At 32.4% G+C, this 27,164-nt stretch overlaps 2 protein-coding genes, 2 long non-coding RNA genes and 1 pseudogene across 5 annotated transcripts; 4 read left to right on the plus strand and 1 right to left on the minus strand.

Annotated features, from left to right (window-relative positions):
• Positions 1-6,013: 6,013 nt before the first annotated feature.
• LOC108857536 (cytochrome P450 705A22-like) lies at positions 6,014-7,986 on the plus strand. The gene is given in 3 exon segments (XM_057010676.1): positions 6,014-6,358; positions 6,361-7,139; positions 7,226-7,986. Coding segments are annotated over 3 exon segments (1,524 nt in total). The 5' UTR covers positions 6,014-6,234; the 3' UTR covers positions 7,847-7,986.
• A 159-nt stretch (positions 7,987-8,145) lies between these two features.
• LOC108857537 (cytochrome P450 705A5-like) lies at positions 8,146-10,389 on the plus strand (annotated as a pseudogene).
• A 2,146-nt stretch (positions 10,390-12,535) lies between these two features.
• Positions 12,536-14,330, plus strand: LOC108860101 (cytochrome P450 705A22). Its single transcript, XM_018634012.2, has 2 exons — positions 12,536-13,547; positions 13,620-14,330. Exons 1-2 carry the CDS (start codon positions 12,618-12,620, stop codon positions 14,241-14,243), a joined length of 1,554 nt encoding a protein of 517 aa, XP_018489514.1. The 5' UTR covers positions 12,536-12,617; the 3' UTR covers positions 14,244-14,330.
• Positions 14,331-19,254: 4,924 nt separating this feature from the next.
• LOC108856418 (uncharacterized) lies at positions 19,255-23,892 on the minus strand. Of its 2 annotated transcripts, none has more exons than XR_001950198.2 (3): positions 23,752-23,892; positions 19,880-20,825; positions 19,255-19,522 (listed from the first exon to the last, which is right to left on the minus strand). It is a non-coding gene; the product is annotated as an uncharacterized LOC108856418 (long non-coding RNA). The 2 variants fall into 2 exon arrangements; XR_001950199.2 differs by having other exon boundaries at positions 19,880-20,749; positions 23,752-23,890.
• LOC108856417 (uncharacterized) lies at positions 23,777-24,980 on the plus strand. Its single transcript, XR_001950197.2, has 2 exons — positions 23,777-24,275; positions 24,364-24,980. It is a non-coding gene; the product is annotated as an uncharacterized LOC108856417 (long non-coding RNA).
• Positions 24,981-27,164: the final 2,184 nt, after the last annotated feature.

Consider the following 27,164-nt stretch of genomic DNA (forward strand, 5'->3'; position numbering starts at 1 on the left):
TATATCATGGATACTATATAGCATGAATAGAGTATTATCTGTCCAAATATAGAATGACGTGACCCGTTACACTTTATGTACTAGAAGTGTAAGTTACTTATACAAGAAAAGATGAGCCGTAAACCGAGAATAAGAAGGAGAACGTACAATTTAGGTGTAAGCATGTGTAATGGACAGGGAAGTTGAAGTCCGGCAGGGAGAAACGAAAACTTGTAATGAGACAGTATGATTATAAGGTTACATTTTATGTGACATTATATTACATTCCACATGAACAAAATAGAATAGCGTGCCGTTTACTAAATTAGTAATGGCACGCTATTACATTCCACATGAACAAACTTGTAACCGTGACTCATTGGGAAAGCTTTCCAATATGAAACATTGGGGGAAGCTTTCCGGTTTGCTCATAACTAGGGTTTGACATCCTATAAGATAGTATCATAGATCCTGTAGGAAACCATTATTACGGTTAATCAGAGTCTGTGTCTGGATAGGAATTTGAGGAATAGAATTTAGGGTTTGGGCGTTCCCGGGTTGTTGCCGTCATGGCTTTTTGAATTTGAATTGTTTCATGTAGTTGTAAAATATGTGGGGTAGTAAGTCATACTAAAGTTGTGTAGTATTTTATAAATTGGAATTGTTTGTTTAAACATAGTATGGAATTTTAGTTCTGGTTTCCATTTGGAATGAAATAGTTTTCAATTACCTGTGAACTATGTGTTGTAGTATGAAAATATTTTCATTATTAGTCTTCATAGAATTAGTAGATGTGTGTGGTTTCATTGTTTTTACTACCAAGAGGAGGATTTGGTCGACTGCTTTATATGCAATTGGTAGTATTAACCACTGCGAAGGGTAACTGATGCATTTTGTTGCTAAATACACACATAAGTGGAGTAATGCCATTTAAGGATGTGTTTGTGATGTAGCTAGTAAGGTGACCCTGTAATATTAAACATCAGGTGTGTTTAACGGAAAACCCTGTAACCTTTTATTTTTGTAATATTAAATGATGCTAGATGACAATATATGTGTGTTAAAAGCTGAAATCACATTTAGAATGTATCATCCGGGATTAGTTATATTCCTTATAATAGGATTACTAGGTTCTATTTAGTCATACTACTATTCCACTTAACATAAAGCAATTTAATTACATATTAGGTACATATGATGTCATGAAATATTTAAGTAATATAATAGGGAGGATTAGAGATAGAGAGACAAGTCTAATGCGACATATGAAATAAAAACCTAACGGAACAGTTCATAGAACATTTCAAAGTAATCACTAAACCCTAGTTTGAGAATTTCAACCCAAATCCATTGAGAAACCAAAACTTTCTAAAACAAAATACAAGTGCAATAACAGAAAGAGGAATGTAATTAATGTCTTCATTACGCATATGAACTTCATATTAATGGCCATGGTGATAGGAAATTTGTCTGTGAACACTAAACCCAAGTTAAGGAACTATAAACCCAAATACATGTGTAAAACATTTTACCATATCTAATACCTGATATATGATTCACCTAAACCCAAACTTCCAAAACACAAATAGAAATATATAAAGCCATGGAGTAGTAGTAAAAGTATTCCATTCCATTTAACAAATTAGAAATAGAAAAGCCACCAAAGTTCGAAATCCTTCTCTGTTACCAACTGGCGTGAAAGGATGTAATGAAGAAACATAACGGAGAAGGTATGGGACCCCATCCTCATGACTTGGCCAAACTGTGATGCATTCAACAACGCAAGGTCCTCATCCTCCAGTGCTCCCTTTATTGTTTCAATCCAACGGAGATGGAAGTAGTTGTTAACCATTTTCCTGCCAGTGGGTTCAAAGCCCGTCTCAAACAATCTACTTGGAAGCTCTAACTCTTCCATACCAATCCTGCATAATGAAAACAAGGAGAAAGAGTGAGAATGATTGACAGTGGGATATTGAATATAAAAATGAATAACAAAAATACAGTCGGACATCACATGGCACATATATACTATTCCACACCAGATGGAATATAATTATTAGCATTCTATTCTGTTTGATTGTGACTACCTAATACTCCTCTTGGTAGTAAAAACAATGAAAGCACACGCATGTACTAATTTTATGAAGACTAATAACGAAAATATTTTCAGACTGCAACAGACTGTATTCATAGGTAACTGAAAACTATTTCATTCCAAATGAAAACCAGAACAAAAATTACATACTATTCTGTTTGGTTTCGAATCACTAATACGCCTCTTGGTAGTAAAAACAATGAAACCACACACATCAACCAATTATAAGAACAATAATTACGAAAAGAATTACATACTACAACACATAGTTCATAGGTAACTTAAAACTATTTCATTCCAAATGGAAACCAGAACTAAAAATCCATACTACTCTGTTTGGTTTCGAGTACAAAATCCTCCTCTTGGTAGTAAAAACAATAAAACCACACGCATCTACCAATTCTATGAAGACTAATAATGAAAATATTTTCATACTACAACACATAGTTCACAGGTAACTAAAAACTATTTCATTCTAAATGGAAACCAGAACTAAAATTTCATACTATGTTTAAACAAACCATTCCAAATTTATAAAATACTACACAGCTTTAGTATGACTTACTACCCCACATATTTTACAGCTACATGAAACAATTCAAATTCAAAAAGCCATGACGGCAACAACCCGGGAACGCCCAAACCCTAATTCTATTCCTCAAATTCCTATCCAGACACAGACTCTGATTAACCGTAATAATGGTTTCCTACAGGATCTATGATACTATCTAATAGGATGTCAAACCCTAGTTATGAGCAAATCGGAAAATTGGAATCCAACAAACAGAGGTGAAAGAGAGAACGGCAATAGCTTACAGAGGGGGGAGAGGTAAGCGGCAGAAAGCAACTATAAAGGAGTACACAACCACCGGCGGTATTATTCCCCTCCGCCGAGACCGTAACAAAAAGGATAACCAGGCGATTGGAAGAGAGACGGACTGAGATAGAGCAGACTTTGAGTAGATGCACCGTCGAACTGATTGTGGAGGAGCTATAGCGGAATTGCGGATGGAGATTTCTGAGAGGGAGAGACGGGGAGGATGAAAGCAAAGAGAGACTTTCTGTGGAAGGGGAAAAGACACGAGTTACTTTGCAGGTAAAATTTTTAATTTTTTTTTTATTTCTATCAAGTCACCCGGTAATTTATCAAGGATAGCATAGAAATATTATGTATTAAAACGCCGTATATCGTTTCGTTAGGTTAAAAGGCTATTCTTCTAATTAGTGTTTTTTTCATGGCTATAGCTCCTAATTCTCCTTGAAACTTTTGGTTCAATAGTTGAAAAGCTCCAGTGGGGTATTGAAAAAAAAAATTGAAACCTACGTGTATTCAACTCTATTGAATCAATTCAACATTGTTGAATCGCTGAAGGAAGAGATAAAGTGGACCCTCCAAAATCATTTGTCCTTGATACATTGGTCACTGAAATTTCTGATTTGTTTTTTTCCTCTCAATTATTCAAGATCAATTATTTCTTAAACTTTTATTTTAAAAAAATATATTTTTACATCAAAATTTTGTTTTTCATACTCTATGAATAAAGACTTATTTCATTTGATTTGGACACAAAAAACCATCTCTTTCTACTATATTTTTTCTATCACTCTACAAAAAATTATTGCTTTTTCTTTCATGTGAAATGAATCCTAATAATAATCCATTTAACACCCAAAATTCTAATTTAAGACATACTTACAAAGGATATTGTAATTTGAAACAAAATTATTTAAAACATTTTTCATGTAAAAAATAAAATTATTTAAAATATTGTAATTTGATTATAAAATATTAGCTCAATCCTTTTTCATGTAAAAAAATAAAATTATTTAAAATATTTTTTGACTATAAAATATTGTAATTTGATTTTATTCAATAATAGTTAATATATAATTACACAAATATATAAGAAAAGTATTTTAAAAACAATTGTAGGATAGAGTATTGAATAAAATTCAACAAACCATTGTAAGTGGTGAGTGTTGAATTATTAGATAGAAGAAAGAGAAGATGATGTGGAAGAGGTCTTGAATTTGTGAACCATTGTTGATAGCCTTAGTGATTGTTTTGAAAGGGAGAATAGGTTATACTTATTATTCTATAGGTAATGGTATATATATATATATACTGATACAAAAACTGAGTATTAGAATCCTCTAGAATATGGGTTTATGGGTCTAATGGACATCTAGATAATTAATTCATAACAATTTCTTTAGATGTTCATTAAAAACATATTTCCTAAAATGCATAAAAGACTGCTTCATTAAAAATCTTACTAGAAAAATTCCGTGGGAAAAAGAGTGCAGCGTACATCTACTTCCCCTGACCCTTAATGAAAATATAACTTGAAATATCTGATAAGACATAATCCAATGTGATGAATTAACTCATTAGTTTTGTGCTTAGACTGGTTCATTTCTCTTGGCAGATTTGACATTCCTCATTGAAACTTGAATATCTTGATGATTATAGGACAAAAAATGACTTTAAACCATTTGAAAATCTAAACTAACATCCATGTCTAATTTTATGTACCGATCTAGCACTGTTAAAATAGGAATATCGAGCAATATTTGGGATATCAGATGATATTAGGTATTCTGAAACAACATGTACATATCTCACAGAAATGTTCATATCTCAAGTTATATCATCAAAAATGACTTAATTCAAATTAGAAACGAAAATATAGTTTTCAAAAAATTATTATATCATTTTTTATTTTATTTTTATTTAGTTATTAATTAATATAGACTAAAAGATCTTTCTCTCGACACCAAGTACATATAAGCATATTCTTATTTAATTATTTCAAATTTAGAGTTTTGCAAACTTTAGAATTCTTTTGGAGATGTTTTTATGTAATAGATATTTGTGGTGGACACATGTTCGACGCAAGTGAATGATTCAACTTCGCATACAGAAGAAATAATTGAGTGTAACGGATTAAAAACTATACGAAGAAAAAAAAACTATACGAAGAAGGAAAGATACTTGTCGGCGCGATAAGATGCACGCAAGTTACTGAGTTGTGTAAAAGTCATAGACAGATGCGAGTGCTTGCCTAAGTTTTTTGTTTTCTTATAGAATGCTTACCTTATCGAATTACTAGCATTTTAAATGTAAACGTATGATTATGGATAAGAGTAGTTGTTTACTCGTGTCTTAATTTTGAAGTCAAGCTACAAAAAGACATAAGTGGTAGTTAAAGGATTCTAATCCAAACAAAAATCATCTGGTTTGTAAGCAAGGCCGTCTATAGTACTTACATGGACTAATTTACTTGTTTATTATGGAAGTGAAGTGATTTAAATTTCTTTGCACAGTAAAACGGCATATTAATTTGGTATCGGATTTTTGAAACTAATATAAATATGGGTTAAAAATTGTAAATTATTCATTCACATTATTAATATACACTTTATCTCTATTTTTTTTTCGATATCAATTTGCTAACTACTAGTGGTTTCTACTAGAAGAAGAGTTGTCTTGTTCGTCAAGGTAAAGAATTGATTATTCTCTAGTACAAAATTATTAGTTATACATGTAGCCACGTGAATATGGATTTGTTGCTTACGGTCCATTTAATTACCCAGAAAAAGTTTATATGTAAAGTACATTCCCCACCTGAAAATTAGATCTATGTCTTTAATAGATTAAGTTTAACCTACACCTCTCATCTGAAAGTTAGGTCTATATCTTTAATAGATCAAGTTTAACTCTTTTCATTTTAGTATTTTACAATAGAAAATATTCGCATCCATTCACAATAGTTGTTCCGGTCTCCAGTCCATGTAGACGTACGGCGTTAGAACATGTTTATTGGAGGACTTTTAGGGTAGGGTTCTTAGCGGATTATAAGAACCCGAAAGTTTAATCCGCTAAGAACCAACCCCTTTATAATCCGCTAAGAACCAACCCCCAATAAACCACCCAATAAACATGCTCTTACTATATCACTACTTGGCAACTTGCTTTCACGTGTTCTGACTTCATTACGGCGTACGACGTCCCCACTCCATTACTTTCACGTGTTCTGACTTCTAAAAGAACCTTTCATCCGCTGGTCTGGTCTCTATAATAAGCAGAGCGTGTTCGATCCTTGAACAAACAACGAACACCTCTTGTTTCATTTTCGTTTTATTCACTTTGAGCAACAATGATCAAAGTCGAGTTTCAGAACTTTTTCATAATGATTCTCCTATGCCTATTCTCACTCCTCTGTTTCTTTACCTTCTTCGTCAAGAAACCAAAAGATAGCTCTGATTTGCCTCCAAGCCCTCCTTCATGCCAATTATTGGTCATCTTCACCTTCTTCTCTCTTCTTTAATCCACAAATCTTTCCAGAAAATCTCATCCAACTACGGTCCTCTCCTCCATCTCCGCATCTTTAACGTCCCTATACTCCTCGTCTCCTCTGCTTCAGTGGCTAACGAGATATTCAAGACCCATGAAGTTAACATCTCCTCTCGAGGTCTCCCTCCCATCGACGAGTCCCTCTTTTTCGGATCTTCAGGTTTCTTCTCTGCTCCACATGGAGATTACTGGAAGTTCATGAAGAAGATCGTTGTCGCCAAGCTTCTTGGACCGCAAGCAATCGAGCGGTCAAGAGCCCTCCGTGCGGAGGAGCTAGAGAGGTTTTACTTTGATCTGCTCGAGAAAGCGATGAAGAAAGAGACCGTTGAGATACGTAGAGAAGCGATGAAGTTCACTAACAACAGCACATGCAAGATGATTATTGGGAGGAGGTGTTTGGAAGAGAATGGTGAAGGTGAGAGAGTCAGGGGATTGATTACTGAATCCATTGCCTTGACGAAGAATGTTTTATTTGCAACCTTGTTGCGCAAGCCACTTGAGAAGCTAGGGATCCCACTTTTCAAGAAGGAGATAATGGATATTTCCAGCAGGTACAACGAGGTGCTTGAGAGGTTTCTTGTGGAGCACGAAGAGAAGCACCATCATCAACATCAAGGTAAGGATCTGATGGACGTGTTGTTAGAAGCTAAAGAAGACGAAAACGCAGAGTATAAGATCACTAGAGATCACATCAAGTCCTTGTTTGTGGTAATTAAAAATCTTCCTCACATCACATATATGTTGATAATTGATTAGTTCATATATCTCACTGAGAAACGTTTATAAACTTGCAGGAGCTTTTCCTTGGAGGCACTGACACATCAAAGCAAACAATACAGTGGACAATGGCCCAAATCATTAACAACCCTAAAGTTATTGAGAGATTAAGAGAAGAGATGGATTCCGTAGTAGGGAAGTCAAGATTGATACAAGAAACTGACTTACCAAACCTGCCTTACTTGCAAGCTGTAGTCAAGGAAGGGCTAAGGATGTATCCACCGGTACCTCTCTTTGGAAGGAGGCTACAAGAAGGATGTACGATGGGAGGGTTCTATGTCGCGGAGAAGACAACCCTTGTAGTTAATGGTTATGCTATCATGAGAGATCCTAATTACTGGGAAGATCCTGATGAGTTTAAGCCAGAGAGGTTCCTAGAAAAGCAAGGGGACGAGATAAGAGAGCAAGTACTGAAGTACCTGTCTTTCGGGAGCGGTCGGAGAGGATGTCCTGGATCAAATCTAGCTTATATATTTCTAGAAACAGCTATTGGAATGATGATTCAGTGCTTCGATTGGAGAATCAAAGGTGTTGAGGTTAACATGGAAGAGACTTTTTCAGGAATGGTCTTGACAATGGCTCATCCCCTTAAGTGCACTCCTGTTTCTCGAATCTGTAGCTTCCCTGTTCATCACTAAGCTCTCATACCTATAGTTAAAGTGTCTGTTTGATTGTTAAGGACTAGTAGTATACTAGTAGTAATATAAATAAGGAAGCTCTGTTAAGTGTCCCTTGTTCACTTTGGTCTAATATAGTTTGGTTTACTTTATAGTCCAAAGGTTGAATAACCCAATGACTAGAGACTGTTCCAATGTTAAGTGTCCCGGTTCATTGGTACATGATCTGTGTATTTCACATGCACATTTTGACCAGAAGACAACAAAAGTAAATGCTTACTGAAAAAAGAAGAAGTAAATGCTTATTAATTGAAATATCTTTGCCCCATGCTCATAACATCCACGTGGAACCCCAGTTGTCACCGTAGAGGTGAGGTTTTTTTATACAGTTATTGAATGGTTCTTATGATCACGTCTGTCTCAAGGGACTCCATATATATTTATATATAAAAGGAACACTTAAGCTCCGGATTAGATAAGTAAGAGGATGCTTTGTCTCATGATCTGCCTCTTCACTTTGAGCAACAATGGTAGGTAACTTTCAAGACTATTTGATCTTAATCATCGCATGCTTATTTGCACTCTTATGTTACTCCATCTTCTTCAAGAAACCAAAGGATGGTTTTAAATTGCCTCCAAGCCCTCCTTCTCTGCCAATCATTGGGAATCTCCACCTTCTCCTCTTTGGTTCTACTCACAAGTCCTTACAGAAACTCTCCTCCAAGTATGGGCCTCTCTTCCATCTTAACATCTTCACTGTCCCGGTTATATTTGTTTCCTCGGCCTCAGTGGCCTACGAGATCTTCAGGGCACACGATCTGAACTTCTCGTTTCGTGGAACCCCTCCTATCCATGAGTCTCTCTTGGTCGGATCTTCTGGCTTTTTCACCGCTCCTTATGGAGATTACTGGAAGTTCATGAAAAAGCTAATGGTCACAAAATTACTCGGACCGCAAGCACTCGAGCGGTCACCGAGGTATCAGGGACTATGAGGGAGAACGGTTTTACGCTAGCCTGCTTGATAAGGCAGTGAAGAATGAGAGAGTTGAGATTGGTAAGGAAGCAATGAAATTTACAAACAACATCATCTGCAAGATGATCATGGGAAGGAGTTGTAATGAGGAGAATGGTGAGGCGGAGAGAGTCAGAGTCTTAGTGACAGAGTCCACTGCCTTGACCATGAAGATTTTTTTGGCAAACATGTTTCACAAGCCTCTCAAGAAGCTCGGAATATCACTGTTTAGGAAGGAGGTAATGAGTGTTTCTTGTAGATTCGATGAGGTGCTAGAGAGGATTCTTGAGGAGCACGAAAAGAAAAAAGATGACGATCAAGATATGGACTTGATGGACGTGTTGCTGGAATCTTGTAGAGACGAAACCGCAGAGTATAGGATCACTAGGAACCACATAAAGTCCTTGTTTGTGGTAAATGTCTAGAATTTCAAAAAGAACATCATTTAGTTATCTTGTAGTCTGAAAACCTTTTTTTGCAAGTGCAGGATCTTGTCATTGCAGGCAGTGACACTTCAAGACATGGAACACAATGGACAATGGCAGAGATCATTAAAAGTCCTAATGTTCTTGAAAGACTAAGAGAAGAGATTGGTTCCGTTGTTGGGGAAACAAGGTTGGTTCAAGAAACGGATCTGCAGAACCTCCCTTACTTGCAGGCGACTGTTAAGGAAGGACTGAGACTGCACCCTCCAGGAGCTCTCTTTGCAAGGAGCTCTCGCAAAGGGTGTAAGATTAGAGGCTTTTATGTACCAGAGAACACACCACTTGTTGTCAATGCTTATGCTGTGATGAGAGATCCTGACTCTTGGGAAGATCCTAATGAGTTTAAGCCAGAGAGGTTTCTAGGTTCTCCAAGATCAGGAGAAGAAGATGACAGAGAGCATGCACTTAAGTACATTCCATTTGGAAGTGGAAGGAGAGGCTGTCCTGGATCAAATCTAGCTTATATTATTGTTGGAATTGCAATAGGAGTGATGGTGCAGTGTTTTGACTGGAAGATAAAAGAAGATAAGGTTGACATGGAAGAAGCTCCTAGAGCACTGGTGTTGACCATGGCTCGACCCCTTAGGTGCATTCCTGTTGTTCGAACTCTCAGACATAATTCTTAAGGTGATTAGGAAAGCTTGTGATGCACTCAGTTGTTCGGTTAATTGATTTATTTTGGGGATTACTGGTTTGTCTTAGCATGGAAATGAAAATCAGTTGTACAGTTTAGAATTTATATTTGAAATACAAAAGGGAATTGTCTTCACTTTTGTCTTCTTTTATCCAACTTTTTGAGGGGTTCTTTTACTTATAGTTTGCTTTCTTATTATGTGTAGCAAATAGGTTTTGAATGAGGAAGAGAAAGAACGTATTGCATCATTGCAAGAAAGCAATAGTGACGGATTTTGCTTACACTCTCTGTTACTTAATCTTTAATCGTGCTTAGTTGTTTTCTCAGCCTGGGAGGATGTGGCCTCATCTTTTAATCCTTGATGCTATCAGTTTGTCTATGAGTGTGTATTATTTAGGGAAACAAGGTTCTAACGGTCCATTATTTCACGTTCTTCCCAAGCGAACGCATTATTTTAAGTAAGAAACGATGCATGTTTGATCATACTTTATTTATAGGAACAATTAGATGTACTTAAAAATATGATCTACAGTATGAGATATGAGCTAAGTGCACATGAGATAACATATCATAAATTTACTACAATATTTTAGGCATGAATTGCCAACATTACTCTCAAGCCATTAGTTTTTTTTTTTTTTGACGGCAAAGGGTTATTCTATTACTCAAACTTTGAGGTGGTCTGGGTAACCAGACTAGAATAGAACAACCAATAAAATGTAACTTCCTATGCAAAGATCTAGCTGTCTTACCTAAAAAATCTGAAATCTGATTACGCGCTGTAGAAACATAAAAAATCTTGAAATCTGGAAAGCATATGAGCAGTGTCTCTATCTTCTCTAGTTCCGTAGTAAAATTTGGTCAAACATGAGGTTCCTTAATCATAGCAATCAAATCCTTGCAGTCTGTTCCAAGCCATTAGGTAACTTTCCCTGGAACTATATATTTCACATACTCATGACTAGTCTGACAGTTTTTTGAATCTGACACGGACAGTTTTGAGTATTTAATAAATTTGGAATCAGAAATATTTCATTGATGAGATATCAACGAGTTTTTTTTTCTAAATTGGCAATTTTTTTAAAACGGACAACTTTTTTTTAAAAAAAGCTTTCGGTTGTTTTAAAACGGGAATCTCAAGTATTTTCATTGGCGAGATATTAGGAAGTATTTCTTTAATATAATTTATTATAAATATTTTAATATAACTAAAGATAAGGAAAAATTCTATAAAAATGTTCCAACTAAATTTTGTTAAATCTTTTAATACCTGAATTATTTTATTATCCAGTTTAATACTCAAACTAATTATCTAATTCATTTTAATTTTTAAAATATGCTAATTTTAATATCTAAATTATGCTCATTTTAATAAGTTGTTTCAAACAAAACTTCAAAAATCTTAAATTTTTTTAAAAAAATCTTAAAGATTTCAAGTTTTCTTTTAACTATTAAGAATGAAAGTAACCAATTTTGTATAATATTTTAAGACTTTAAAAAAAATTAATTATGAATTAAATTAATTATTTTTAAACTTCATAAACAAATTAAATTTGAAACTAAAACTAAACATATTTTTTACCTAAAACCAAAAATAATTTAATTTTTAAATCATCCAAAATTTAGTTAATTTTATTTTTAAACTTAAAATAAAATTTGAAAATTTTAAGATTTATTTTTGAATCTTAGAGATTTTTTAGTTTCTTTTGAACTTACTAATATTTTTAACTACAATTAGCATACTTTGAATATTAACGTGCACAGTTTTAAATTTAGTGTATTAAAATAAACAAAATAATTAATTTAGGTATTAAATAGAATAGTAAAAAATTTTGGGTGTTAAAATTTTTTAAAAATTTAACCGGGGTATATTTATGGAATTTTCTCAAATATAATTATAAGAGATACGTGTTAAAGAGTATAGAAAGTTTTGAAAGCTTTTAAATAAAAAGCATATCTCCAATTATCTATCATGAAAATATCTATGGAAAAAGGGGAATTTTCAAAAATACCACTTTCAAGATACCATTATTCATTTTTACCACCAGTAAAGATACATTTTCAAAAATACCTTATTTATTAAAATGGTAAAGACTCTTACATCTTTGTTTTTATATGATTTTCAAAATTCTAATCCAAAATTCTAAATCCTAAACTTCCAATTCTAAACCCTAAACCAAAAATCTTCAACTCTAAACCCTAAACCCTAAACTATATACCCTAAATTCAATATCCTAAACCCTAAACCCTAAAGTCTAAACTATAAACCCTAAATCCTCAACTCTAAACCTTAAATCCTCAACTCTAAACCCTAAACTATATACCTTAAACCCTAAAACATCAAATCTAAACCCTAAATCCTAAACATTCAAATCTAAACCCTTTATTAAAAGTAGTGGTAAAAGTGGTTAGTGTAAACATGAAAAGTGGTACTATGAAAATGGTATTTTTGGCAATTTCTCATGGAAAAACTGGTAATGGAGGTGTTCTTTTTTTTTTTGGACAAAGTAATGGAGGTGTTCTAGACACGTTATTGTCGAGGTTAATGACTCATAGCTGTCACTTTATTGGATGAAAATAATACCTTTATTAAGCTGATCACGAGATTGTTTTATCTTCATACTCTTTAAGAAGACATGCCTCATACGCTTTTGAGCAACAATGGCAGCAATGATCAGCGGTGACTTTCTTGACTGTTTCATCTTCATTCTCCTCTGCTTCTTTTCACTCTTTTGTTATTCTCTTTTCTTTAAGAAAACAAAGGACTCACGAGTTGGTTGTGATCTGCCTCCGAGCCCTCCCTCTCTTCCAGTCATTGGTCATCTTCACCTTCTTCTCTCTACCCTAGTTCACAAGTCTTTACACAAAATATCTTCCAGCTATGGATCTTTCCTCCACCTCCGGATCTTTAATACACCCATCATTCTCGTCTCCTCAGCCTCTGTGGCCTACGAGATATTCAGAGCCCATGACGTGAACGTCTCCTCTCGGGGTGTTCCTGCCATCGATGAGTCCCTCTTGTTTGGATCATCTGGCGTGATCAACGCTCCTTGTGACGATTACTGGAAGTTCATGAAGAAGCTAATGGTCACAAAGCTTCTCGGACCACAAGCGCAAGAGCAGTCGCGAGGCATCCGTGCAGATGAGATAAACCGTTTTTACAGGAAGTTGCTTGATAAGGCGAGGAAGAAGGAGAGTGTTGAGGTGGGTAAGGAAGCATTGAAGCTTGTTAACAACATCATGTGTAGGATGAGCATGGGAAGGAGGTTTTCAGAGGAGGATGGTGAAGAAGCAGAGAGGCTTAAGGGTTTGGTTACCGAGTGGAGCGGCTTGATAAAGAGAATGTTCTTGGCAGTCTTGTTCCGTAGACAGCTAGAGAAGCTTGGAATCTCACTATTCAAGAATGAAATAATGAGGGTTTCCAACAGATGTGATGAAATGCTAGAAAGGGTTCTAGTGGAACACAAAGAGGAACAACCAGACAAGGAGGATCAAGGAACAGATATGATGGATGTGTTGTTGGCAGCAGCTTATGAAGACAAAAATGCTGAGTACAAGATCACTAGGAACCACATCAAGGCGTTTTTTGTGGTACATGTTCCTTTCATAACGGGAATTTGTTGAAAATCATGTCAAAATAAGAAACATGTTTTTTAATGGCAGGAGCTTTTGTTTGGAGCCATTGACACCTCTTCAACAACAATAATGTGGGCAATGGCTGAGATCATCAACAACCCCAACGTCCTTGAGAAAATGAGAGAAGAACTCGATTCCGTTGTAGGGAAAACAAGGTTGATTCAAGAAACAGATATACCAAACCTCCCTTATTTGCAAGCGGTCGTCAAGGAAACACTAAGGCTGCACCCGCCTGGGCCTCTCTTGCCAAGAGAATTTCAAAAAGAGTGTGAGATCGGAGGATTCTATATACCGGAGAAGACAAGACTTGTAGTTAATGTTTATGATATAATGAGAGATCCTGATCTTTGGGTAGATCCTCTTAAATTTATGCCAGAGAGGTTTCTAGCTTCTTCAAAATCAGGCAAAGAAGATGAGAGAAAAGAGAAAGTACTAAAGTACCTTCCCTTTGGTAGCGGAAGGAGAGGATGCCCTGGCTCAGCTCTAGGTTATGTCGTAGTGGGAACCGCAATAGGAGTTATAGTGCATGGCTTTGAGTGGAGAATTGATGGAGATAAAGTCAATATGGAAGAGGTTATGGAAGGGGTCATCCTAACCATGGCTCATCCTCTTAAGTTCACTCCCGTTACTCGATATGTACCATTGCCTTAGAAATGAAACTGAATCCCATATATTATAAGGGTCTAGCTGATCCTTAAAAGTAATAAAGAGAGCTTGTTGTTTTTGTTCATGTTCATATTCTATATGAAATTGATGGAAACATCCAAAAAACACAACTCTAACAAAAAGAAAGATTAATTAAGGGCTTCTTTGATCGCACACTGTTTTGGTTCCATACCAAAGCGTCTGAAGAAATCACTCTACTAATCTAGATGCACCTTATCTTGATTCTCTTGTTCGGCAAGAAACTAAGTAGTATAGTAAAAGATCAAGTGATATTTTTTTTTAAAAAAAGATAATCTATTTTTTGGCCACTGATATTTAAAAAAAGAATAGATACTTGAAAGTTCTAATTGAATTGAAAGTTCTGAATCCGAAAACCTGTGTATTTTTTTTTATCGCTGGATTGTATTATTAAGCCTTCAAGGCAAAGAGTTCTAAACAATGAGAACCAACAAAACAACATAGAAAAAGAATACACCAATAGTGATCCAAAATAAACTAACACATCTATTTTGCGTATGGATAACTAAAGATTTTTTATATAAAAGCTTTATATTTGCTTCTAGAATAGATGAATTTCAAAGGAGATCTTCGTATTAATCCAAAAGCACCAGACTTCAGAGTGAGTTGAAAATGATTGTCATTCTCTTTTTACTACTCCAGTAAGAGCCACCGAGATAAGACAACTCTTTATTTTTCTCTATTAGCAGAATCAAAGAGATTACCGTTCCATAGAACTTCATGCTGCCTTTCGAAGTAACCATAGTTTGCAGCAAGAACTCCATCACCATCGAATGAAAAACCATCAACGATTGAAGCCGGTAAGACTCGTCGCCATCATCCGCAGTAGATTTGTCAATTATCTTTTCTAAACAGTTCAACTGAACCCAAAGTTTTGTCTTTCCAAACCAATTGGAAAAAGCCATACAGAAGAACAAAAAACCTTGCCAGATTCAAAATAAATTGGCAATAAAACAACAACTGGAAACAAAACAGATCAAAGAAAGAGAAGCAAAACAAATTAAATAAGCCGATGTCAGAGCTGGAGAAGCCTCCGATCATCGGCCTAAAACTATGAAAATTTTTTTTTTTCTCTCTTAACGGCTAGAAAACCTGTGTATTTCTCTACAGAGAAATCTAAACCACATTAAATTAATTATTTGTAGGAGAATACACCCCTCCCAACAAAAACTCTAATAGATAGTTGCAATAAAAGTGCTCTAGATTGTTATTCTAGGCTCTGTTCGGAACTACTCTAAGCGCTAGTCGGACGAAATTCTGGGCTAGCGAATTGCCGAAAGATCGGGGATTAAATGGAGTATATACAGAAACTAATTTTTATTATTTTAATTATAACTATATATTAATAGGAGTGAAAACTAGACGAAGAAACAACTTAGGCCAGTGGTTCGAGATTCATTTGCTGCAGCAAGAGGTACAATTCTCCTCTGGTGCAACATTTCTTTTGTTTTAAAATGCGCAAGTCAGGAAAAAGAAAATTAAAAACCAACTGAATTTGTCCCAGTCAATGTAGTCAAATTGTGGCAGTTCTTCACTGTCCTAAAATACTATTTATAACATCTATTCACTTCACATATATAGTGAATACATTTTTAACAGTAAAGTAACATTAGTAATCTTTATAAATTGAGTCATTCTTAATTTTCCCTCTCTTTCATTTTTTTGTCCTTTTATCTTTTGTTTATACCATCGAGTTTTAAATCTAAACTAGTTATAGACCCGTTTTTGAAAACGTGGATTTATTTTCGAAATCAAATAAATTATTTTAAGTTACTTTCTATGTATGATAGTATATAGATTTGGGTATATTTATTCAGAACCGTGAACCAAACCATACCAAATTAAAAAAAACGAAACCAAAAAACTAATTTTATAAATAACCGAGCAAAGCATATATCTCTTGAACCAAAAAATAAAACAACACCGAGAACCAAATGAGTACCTAAATATTAAAAATAAAAATTATATATTTACAAATATTTAATTATATTTAATTCCTAAATAACCAATCCTAAAATACTATTTATAAAACAAAATTACCCTGAAAACCAAATTAGCTGGATACTTTTCTCCAAAAATAATAAATTATCTGAATTATCCGATACTTTATCCAAATAACCCAAATTACTCGATTTTTAAACTAAAAACTCCCAATTATTCGATACTTTATCTATAAATCCGTATTTACCCAAAAACCAGAATAACCCGAAACTGAATTGGACCCACTTTTTGCAAAAAAAAAAACAAAATAAACCAACTGAAACGAAACCGAAGTTTATAAATACTTGAACGGTTCCTAAATTTCTAGAACCAAAAAACAAAATACTCGAACGAAAACAAAATTCTAAGGACTAATAGTGCATCTACATTTAGATGGTCTGAAGAAAGAATTCTATTTTTAAAAATTATTTAACTTCATTTAGTGGGGGTATATATGTGATTTATAGAAAAATTAAAATATTAAAAATTTGTTATATCTGATCATGATCCGCGGTCGAACTAGTAAATTCGGTGGCTGTATACAATAGGAACTGGTTTATGTTCTTCATGTAGAATTCTATAGAATTCTATTAGAGGTTCTACCAACTGATATGTTTCCACAAAATTTGGATTTAATGAAAACCTATTCATTAAAAATATGATAAAATCCAAAAACCCATCATTAAACCGACACGGTTGATCTGGAAAACCCCCAGAAAATCTTATAATGTGTTTTTTTAAATTGATTAAAGATCCGCTATAATTTATAATAGTACATAAAACTGAATAAACTATTTAATTTGTCAAAAACAAATGCATCATATTTATGTCATTCATTTTAATTTATAGGTTTTGTAATGGTCAATAGTATTACATTTTTAATGTGGATAATTTATTTCTTTTGTTTAGAAACATACAATGGGGTTAGACCTCTTAATAAATTTCTATTTATGATTGCTGGAATGAGCTTTCTTAATGAGTCATAGATGCAAAGAATTCAATTAATGGGCATTTAAGCCAAAAAACAAAACACAAAATTGCCATTAATGAGAATAAATTTTTCTTTTCAAATTGTATGATTATTATTGGAAAATTTGACATTTTTATTAAAGAAAACAGAATTTTTTTTGTTTTAATAGTATATATATATATTATAATAATATAATTTATCAAAATAGCACATAATTTTTTATAATACTTTAAAAATTAACATTAATCTATATAATATTATTCTACTAATTACAAAATTAATTTATTTATCAGTAAATTATATTTTTACTTTTATTTTGATAGATTTTTTTTCACAATATATTTTCGTATAAATAAAAATAAAAATAAAATTTATAGTTAACATTGTATTTTATAAATATATTTTTAATTATTAAGATTTTTTTTTTGAAAATTTATACATTTGATTGATTAACGTAAATAATTAAATATATCAAATTTAATAATAAATTAAATTTTTATGCAATGAATTTTTAAGAGTAGAGATAAATAGTGACTGTATTTTAATAGAATAAACTAGTTGTGATATAAGTTTTTTTTTTGACAACAGTTGTGACATAAATAGATATGTCATCTTGATGAAATTATAGGTAAATAAATGCTTCTGGCAATCTATTTTATATCAAAATCATTAGTAATAACGATGTCTATATAGTAGTATACCAAGAATGTGTTATATCTGGCTATGCATAGTCATGTAAAATGATAACTAACGATTTCTATAGTATGTTTGTTAAAACCAATGTATAATAAATGATTATAATATGGTGCTAGTCTAAATAATATAATTGATAACTAAATCATATCAACAATTCCTTCAAGTTAATAGAATTTATTACAGGAGACAACAAAATTAAAACGAAAAAAGATTAGTAAACGTTGGTTTGATAAAAGTCATTATATATTGTCTACCACATTTCTGATTTGTTCACATAGATGAGCACAAACTTATGTACTTTTCAGAATAGTAGTACCTAACTTAATTTGGTTGATATAATAGAATTAAGTTATGAACATTAAATGTAGATAATGGATTAGGTCTAATTAATAGATCCAACAACATTTCACAGCAGATTATTAGAATAATTCTCTTTTAATAGTATAGATAATTAATCAAGAGTTATTAACACTCTAAGTCACTTATTGAGTTTTTATGACATACCAAGTCACTTTCTGCTCTTCAAGCACTTTTGCACAGCTTTCAACATACACAAAGTCCATTCTATCATTTTCTCTATCATCTCTTCGTAAACCATTGATTTCTAATTATATTTTTTTTTTCAATTTTCTTTCTTTTAGTTTTAGTTCACTATATTTTTTTCTGCCAATAGAATCTCCAAACCACAAGCCAATGAAGATGAATCAAAGTCAAATCCTAGCAAAACAGATTCTGGAGATCGGAGTCGAGTCCTTCTGAAACGGGATCTGGAGATTGGAGTCGAGTGCTCGATTGCCTCACGATTTGAAAACTATTTTTTTTGTTTTGACTATAATCGGTTAATCATGGAAAAATCTTGTGGGTTTGTTTGTGTTTTGACTATTATCGGTTTATCTATACAACATCTGTTAATCTATACAACATCTGTAAGCCAAAAAAATAAAAATTTCATGAAGAAAATCAATTGCGGCTCGCAGATGAGTTGCAGAAATCGTTGGAAGCCCTAATTTGAAGAAGGCGAGTTAATTACAAAATTGCCATTCTTCTAAAAAATATTAAAATTTAGCATAAATGAAGTGTACATGTGTACAAAACCGTTTTAGTGTACATGTGTACATTATCTTTAAATATGTGCATCTTAAATGGTGGACTGCACACATGACCAATGTACATAGATGTCGACATGTGCACTTGCTCATTTATGTACACATGTACACTTAGTTCGTATAAAGAAAGATTAGTATGGTTTCAGTTGTATCATCTTGCCAATTTGGATTATTTTCCAATGTCATTAAAAACAGATGTAGGGAATTGGTTTTGGTGAAATCAAAATTTTGAGAATATGAGTAGTCATTGCAGGTAGAAGAGAGTGCCTTATATGTACACATATTCACGTTATCCACATGTACATCAAAAAAACTATGTATATGCTATGTTTCGTATCCACATGTACATGCCACAAATGACCAGTGCAAAAAAATTGAAACTTTGTAACAAGTTAATAACATTTCAAAGAAAGATTGAAACTTTGGGAAGTAGATGCAAGTCCTTTTCCTTTGTCTTCCTTGGTCGCTCTTCCACGGGCTCTCTCCATTGTGTCCTACAAAACAAAGACTTGGAAAGTGTGTGAGTTTCATGAGGATTTTTCATCACACATAAACTAATTTATCAAGCATAGATCAGTAAACACCAATCGTCTAGCAAGAATTAACCATTCAAGAGTCTTTTGAAGTACAAACAATTTTTTTCCCCAAAAATTTCGAAAATCTCAATTCTCAAGAACCCTAACTTTTGAAATTTTAATTCAAGACAATTAAACTCGTTTTTCATCAACCCAATTCATCAATCAAGCTAATGGAAGCATAGATAACGATTTTAGAACAGGAAATCGAGCAAATCCCAATTTTAAAAATTTGAACTTTTTCAACCAAGAAAAATCAACTCGAAATCTCAGTACCTTAGCTTGCTTTGAGGAAAACCGAGATTATAAGGAGAAAGAGATAGGGATTTCGAATTCTCAGCAACAAGAATCACAAAATTTCGTTGAGAATTGAGGAAATTATGCTCTTGAGCTCTTGAGAGAGTTTGAGAACTTGAAGAAATCAGGAAGGAGAGAGAGAGAGAGACGAAGAATTCAGTGGTGGGAAGAGGAAGAAAAAGAAAAAAGGATAGAATAGAGATTTCATGTTTTTTTTTTTTGGTATAAAGGAAGGTTTGGACAAAATGTCCCGGTAACAACAAGTGACTTTTTATGATATTATAGAGATGAAAAGTGACTTGGAGTGTAATTGTTTCATTAATCAATGCATATCAGATCAGATGCTTATATATATGTATATAACATGGACTTGACAATGAAACCGCGAGACTTCAATTTGGTTAAAACATTTGATCTGAAGGATATATAAAAAGGACGTCTTATTTGCCTATAGGGGTAGACAGATTTTGTTTTGTGTGAAACATATTAGGCCAACTATTTAAAAAAACATAGTAGGACACTATAAGCATGCAATCAAGAATTTAAGGCAACTAGATAAATCAATTATAAAATTTCTTCAAAAAGAACTAAATTTGTTTTTTTTTAACATCAAAAACAACTAGATAAAAATTGAAATATAAATAATGAATAACTGACGTAATGATCCAAAACAGGATTGTGGTAGTTGAGCGGTATGCGAACTATCACCACTCATCATATACATCATAATTAATTTTCCGGATCCATCCCTAGATTATCTCACGTGAAACACATGAGTGGTCCATGATGTTTGGATTCAATCTCTTTCGATCCAGACTATTAACATTCCCATTCTTCATTCATCCATCTCTGAATAATAAACAGATTTGAAGAGCTTTTGATATCCCAACATTTTAGGTGATTCACGGTCGTTCTACATGCAACACTGCAACTTTATTTAATTCATCCACTCAAATATCAAAGTTTTTAAATCATTAGAAACTCAGTTTATCCTTCTTTCTTATCCTTACATGTCTCCACCATTATCTTTAGACCATCTCAAATAATTTACCTTATTTTTTACTCTAAAATAGAATAATTCTATAATAGAGTAGTGATAAACTCTAGTAGTACTCTATTTTAGAGTGAAAAATAGACTGATGAACAAAAAATAAACAACTTACTCTATATATAGGATAAACCCATTTTACTCTATTAGAAAGTGATAAAATAGTATACCAAAAATGTGTTATATCTATTTTATATCAAAATCATTAGTAATAACGATGTCTATATAGTAGTATACCAAGAATGTGTTATATATGACTATGAATAGTCACTTAAAATGATGATTAACGATTTCTATAGGTATGTTAGTAGAAATTGATGTATAAATGATTATAATATGGTGCTAGTCTAAATAATATAATTAATACCTAAATCATATCAACAAATCCTTCAAATTAATAGAATTTATTATCTTATAAAATTATCTACGGACATGTAGTCGATTCATGTTACAGGAGACAGCAAAATTATAACATAAAAAGATTAGTAAACGTTGGTCTGATAAAAATCATTATTTATTGTCTACCACATTTCTGATTTGTTCACATAGATGAGTACAAACTAATGTACATTTCAGAATAATAGTAACTAACTTTGGTTGATATAATAGAGTTAAGCTATGAACATTAATTGTATATAATAGATTAAGTCTAATTAATTGATCCAACAACATTTTACCGCAGATTTTTAGAATAATTATCTTTTAATAATATAGATGATTAATCAATGCATATGGGATCAGATGCCTATATATGTATATAACAAGGACTTGACAATAAAACCACAAGACTTCAATTTGGTTAAAACATACAGTATGATCTTAAGGATACATAAAAAAGGATATCTTTTGTTCCTAGGGGTAGAAAGATTTTGTTTAGTGTGAAACATATTAGGCCAACATGCTTAAAAAAACATATTAGGACACTATGCGCATGCAATCAAGAATTTAAGGCAACTAGATAAATCAATTATAAAATTTCTTTTAAAAAAACCAGATCTGTTTTTTTTAACATCAAAAACAACTAGATAAAAATTTAAACGCTAATATAATAATGAATAACTGATGGAGTGATCCAAGATAAAGTTGTGCTAGTTTGGCGGTAGGCGAACTAGCACCGGTCATCGTATACATCATAATTTATTTTTTTGATCCATCTCTAGATTATCCCATGTGAAACACATGAGTGGTCTTTGATGTTTGGATTCGATCTCTTTCGATCCAAACTATTAACATTTTCATTCTTCATTCATCATCCATCTTTGAATAATAAGCAGATTTGAAGAGTTTTTGATATCCCAACCGTTTTAGGTGATTCATAGTTGTTCTACATGCAACGCAGCAATTTTATTTAATTCATTCACTCAAATCTCAAAGTTCTTAAATCATTAGAAACTCAGTTTATCCTTCGTTCTTATTTTTACATGTTTCCACCATTATCTAAGATCATCTCCAATAGTTCACCTAATTTTGTACTTTAAACTATAATAATTCTATATTAAAATTGTGATATATTTTAATAGTACTCTACTTTAGAAACAAAAATAAAATGATGAACAAAAACAAACAATTTACTTTATTTATTGGATAAACCAATTTTTATTCTATTAGAAAGTGAAAATAGTATATCATTGGAATATTTTTAGTCTCAATTATATTTTAGAATAGAAAATAAAATGTGGTTGAGGATGGCCTTATCCAATCCCATTTAACTTTTATTGATCACCCGTTTTGGGGTCAACAACATTTATGTCTGATAGTTGAATTTGTTAAATAGCAAATGACAAAAGACATGATTGTGATGGCTAAAAACTATACAATAATAACATATGTTGTCAAAAGTGGACGTAGAATAGAAAAGTCATGTTTGTAAGACTTGAATGCAAACAAATAATTCAATTTTGTAGGGAATAAAACTTTGAAAATGTTTTTTATATTTTCTTGAAACTTTTTGATGCATTAATTTACTAGTGGTGACTTTTTTTCTTTGGGTTAAAACCAAAAACAAATAAATAATTTTAAATTAAAAATAAAACCTCTCTGAATATTAAAAATCGAAAATTTTATTTTATTTTAAAATTAGAAATAATCATTAGAGTAAAATTTATTTCTTTTCTTATGAAAATATTTTCAAAAATATAAACTACAATAAACCATTTAAATGAATAAACTCGATTAAACTTAAAGTCTATAAACAACAAAATATCTTAGGATATGAATCATGATTGATGGTTTTTATGTGTTTTCAAAATAAAATAGATAAATAAATAAAAGAAAGATAAGAAAGAGAAAGTAAAAAAAACAAGAATGAGATATTGTTTAAAATGTTTTTTTGTAAGTGTAAGAGACTAATATGTTATATGTATCTTTTGTGTGGTGCATTTTAGATATAAATTTAATTACATAAATAAATTATTTATTTATTTTTTATATATCTAAAAATAAAACTATTTAAATTATTATATAAAGATGTCTTGGAATTCTATTTAAAAACTCATCAGATATTTTTTCTATATATTTTTCTTTGTAAATATGATATCGTTTAAAAATTTCATACAAACAAAAAGTAATTAAATATTTAATTTAATTATTATTTGAATATCAAAAATATGTAAAATAAATTTATTTTAATAAAATAAAATATATAAATTTATTAAAATTATATTAAAATCATAAAATGATATTTAATTTGAATTGAAAGGAATAGATGATTGTGACATAATTAAAATATTTTTGTCTTAGCCGTATAGGCGTTTCTTACAAGGGTTGTTTAAGCTAATTATGATTTAAAAAATAATAAAAATACCTTTTAATAGAAGATACGTTTCTTCATTAAGCGACGAAAGAGGCGTCTCTTATGGACACGCGTCGCACATTCATCCCTACCTCTCTCTCTCTCATCTCTACTCAATCGGTTTCGATGCTGAAACTCCGTGATCGATCTCTCCGTATCTGGATGAATCAGGCGTCGATTCCGGTTCATACGCCTTTTGTGGCCTTTCACATCTCTCTCGATGCTCTTCACTCTCTTCTACGCCAGCGTCTTTGTCACTGAGAGAAACTCTTTTGAGAAGCTCCACTTGCAGTCTTAGATCATACCCAGATATAATCTGCAGATCCTCATCATCTTCAGCTTAATTTCTTTTGACTCTTTTGCCAATTTATTAGCGGTATACGTAGTATAGGTTGGTTTACTGATGCACTGAGACCTGATTCATGCAGTACTTGTTAAAATGGAGGAAAGAGGCGATCAATAACATGATTGAGAAAGCTACTAGAGGCAAACAAAAAAAAGGAGTGAAGGTGCTTAGCCTGGGTCTCATGAACCAAGTACAGAAACAAGCTTCCACTGTTTTGGTTTTTACTTAGATGAAATGTCATGTCAGCATAATATTAAAACTGTGGTGGGCTGGAACAGGGGGAGGAGCAAAACAGGAATGGAGAGGTGTTATCTTGCAAATGATATCTGCAGGTATCGACTCTATTACCAGAAGAGTATGAGAAACTACAATCATTTGTTCCACAAGAAACCAGAGACAAAGAACAACGCTCCTCCTGTTGCTTCTTCTTCCGATGTGAATCTAAAGAGCAACAACAATGGAGTCTTCACTCCTTATGAAGCATTACCAAGTTTCAAAGACGCCCCCAACACCGAGCGAGTTAGAGAGAGTGGACGATTCGCTCTGAGATCAGTGGCGGCACCAATCCTGGTCCCATTCTTCAGCCTTGTGCTGATTCTGACGGTGGAGTTCAGGTTTGTCTTTCTTTTATGGTTGTGATTTTAATTGTTTAGCTGTTACATACAACAATGAGGTTACGGGTGTTGTGTTAGGTTTGTGAGTGTTGTTTGTTGTCGTTGTGGTCATGGGTTTGTGAGTGTTGTTTGTTGTCGTTGTGGTCATGGGTTTGTGGGTGTTGTTTGTTGTCGTTGTGGTCACGAGTCTGTTGTCTTTTGAATATTTTGCTTCTTGTTGTTGTAAAAAATATTGTCACCAAGAATTGTGATCATAATCTCAATCAATTCTTCTTATCTTCTTTCGTAATCTCTTCTTTCATAATCTCAATCAATTTCTCATAAGATACTATCAATAAACCATTATAATTAAGTGTTTCTTAACAAAGTCTCTTATTTTAATTTTATTAGTTAAAAATTTAATATACCCCACTTAAGAACCACTCAAGGGTTTTAGACCATCTTTATTGGTGAGATTTGGAGAGTCCTTTAGGGGGAGGGGAACCACAAAACGCAGGGACCGAGGAAGAAAGAGAAGGGAAAATCCCTTAATTAAAGGACATCCCTTAACCGTTTCCCAACCAAAAAAAAAAAAAAAAAAGCTTAAGTTTCTCCCTTTCAAGGGAGGGACTTCCCCAAGTCAATCCAATAATGATGCTCTTACCTATAAACATCCTCTAACACAACATGTGGAACATAGTCCTACCAATAAGTCAATAAGCAGTCACATCCTTCTGACACAGAAATTAACTAGTAGGGACAACTAGTCCTACATAGAAATCAAATTTTGTCGCAGTAGCACCCTTAAGTTACTGATTAAAGTCTAAAAGCTTGGGGTTCGATCCTATACAATGCATTTTTTTTAGATTATTACAAAATGCAAAACTTACCAGAGACTTTAGAGTATTGCAGAATGCAGACAGAACTGTTTGGTTAGCTGCTGAGGAGAGAGAATGTTTTACATGCATAATCATCGATCGATCTAAGTGTTTCACACAGAGATTTATCGTGGAATTGTTTTTTTTTTTGAGAAAGATTTATCGTGGAATTGTTCATCAGTATCACATACGTTGATCATGCTATATTCATATACGTTGTAGGTAACCGATTGTGCTATATAATATAATTAGAGATTATATAATGTTGTAATTTTTATCCAAAATTAAGAAAGTTCTGATCTGACTATACTTTAGGAATAAAATTCTTTTGCTTTCCATCATTTCAGTATTTTTTTGTGGTTTATAAACCAATTATGTTTCAAAATATAAACAAAGTTCAAAATTGTTATTTTTCAAGAATATCATTTTTATTTTTTATAAAAAATGTTGTAAAATGTTTTAGACTATATACAGATACACAAATATATCTTTGTATTTGATTAGAATTTTCTATGCAGAATCGGCCCTGATATTTTAAAGGCTATAAATAATTTAGTAAACGTTTTTATATAAAAAGTTTGTATAATTTGAATACCTATTTATATGTGAATTACTTTTTACATTTTTCTATGTAAAATATTTTTAACTTTTAAATTTATAGACCATTATTTCACTTTGCTATGTTTAGGTGGTAAATCTATATAAAGTCTTAAATAACATAGGGAAGGTATTGTGCTCTACTTAGTATACACAACTCGGTTGATCACATAATATTTAGTAAGTACAAAATTTTCATGCAAATGTGAAACAGTTTATATTTTGAAATAGAAAAATATTCTAAAAAAATTATAGCATAAAACATATGAAATATTTTCAAAATGATAATAACAAATAAATGTTTAGATAATAATTGTTATCAAATTTTTATAAAGTTACGTTAAAATGCACAAACTTATAGAAATTGTATAAATCTAGTTTTAAATTGATATAAAATACTGTAACTTAATTTTATGATCTTAGATTTTAAAATAGTGATATTCTTTATTTTCCGAATGTTCCAAAAATTGATAAGGTCAATTTTATCAATATCTTAATACCTTCCAACAAGATCATATGTGATAAACACATGCATAAAAATTAGATTAATTTCAAATTATCAGTTTTATACCTAGCAATTAGGTCATCAGTAACGTTTATATTTAATTGTCGTATTGTGGTGTTATCATCAGCCTTTTATATAGCGTTTTATATCCAGCCTTTGTGGAATCAATGATTTTTTGACTAAAAGCGTGAATCAATGATGTTAATATTCAACCGTATGGTTATTCAAATAGTAAGAGATAAAAACATCTGATTACGATTTTTAGAAGATAGTCGCAGAATAAATTTTGAACTTTTTTGAATAATATACTCCTCCGTTTTTTTATATTTGACGTTTTACATACTTTCACATAGGGCTGGGCAAATAATCCGAACCCGAAAAACCGAACCGAACCCGATCCGAAAAAGTAGCACCGAACCCAAACCAAAATTAATTAAATATCCGAATGGGTTCAAAATTTCGGTATTTAAAGAATCGAAACCGAACCCGATCCGAACCGAAGTATT

The sequence above is a fragment of the Raphanus sativus genome, chromosome 5 (assembly GCF_000801105.2).
Source record: "Raphanus sativus cultivar WK10039 chromosome 5, ASM80110v3, whole genome shotgun sequence".
Classification (NCBI taxonomy): Eukaryota; Viridiplantae; Streptophyta; class Magnoliopsida; order Brassicales; family Brassicaceae; genus Raphanus; species Raphanus sativus.

What these genes read in the sequence shown, in the direction of transcription:
- LOC108860101 (XM_018634012.2), top strand. Translation starts at nt 12,618, where the DNA reads ATGGCAGCAATGATCAGCGGTGACTTTCTTGACTGTTTCATCTTCATT. An exon ending in ACATCAAGGCGTTTTTTGTG is followed by an intron (nt 13,548 to 13,619) that starts GTACATGTTCCT and finishes TTTTAATGGCAG; the next exon opens with GAGCTTTTGTTTGGAGCCAT.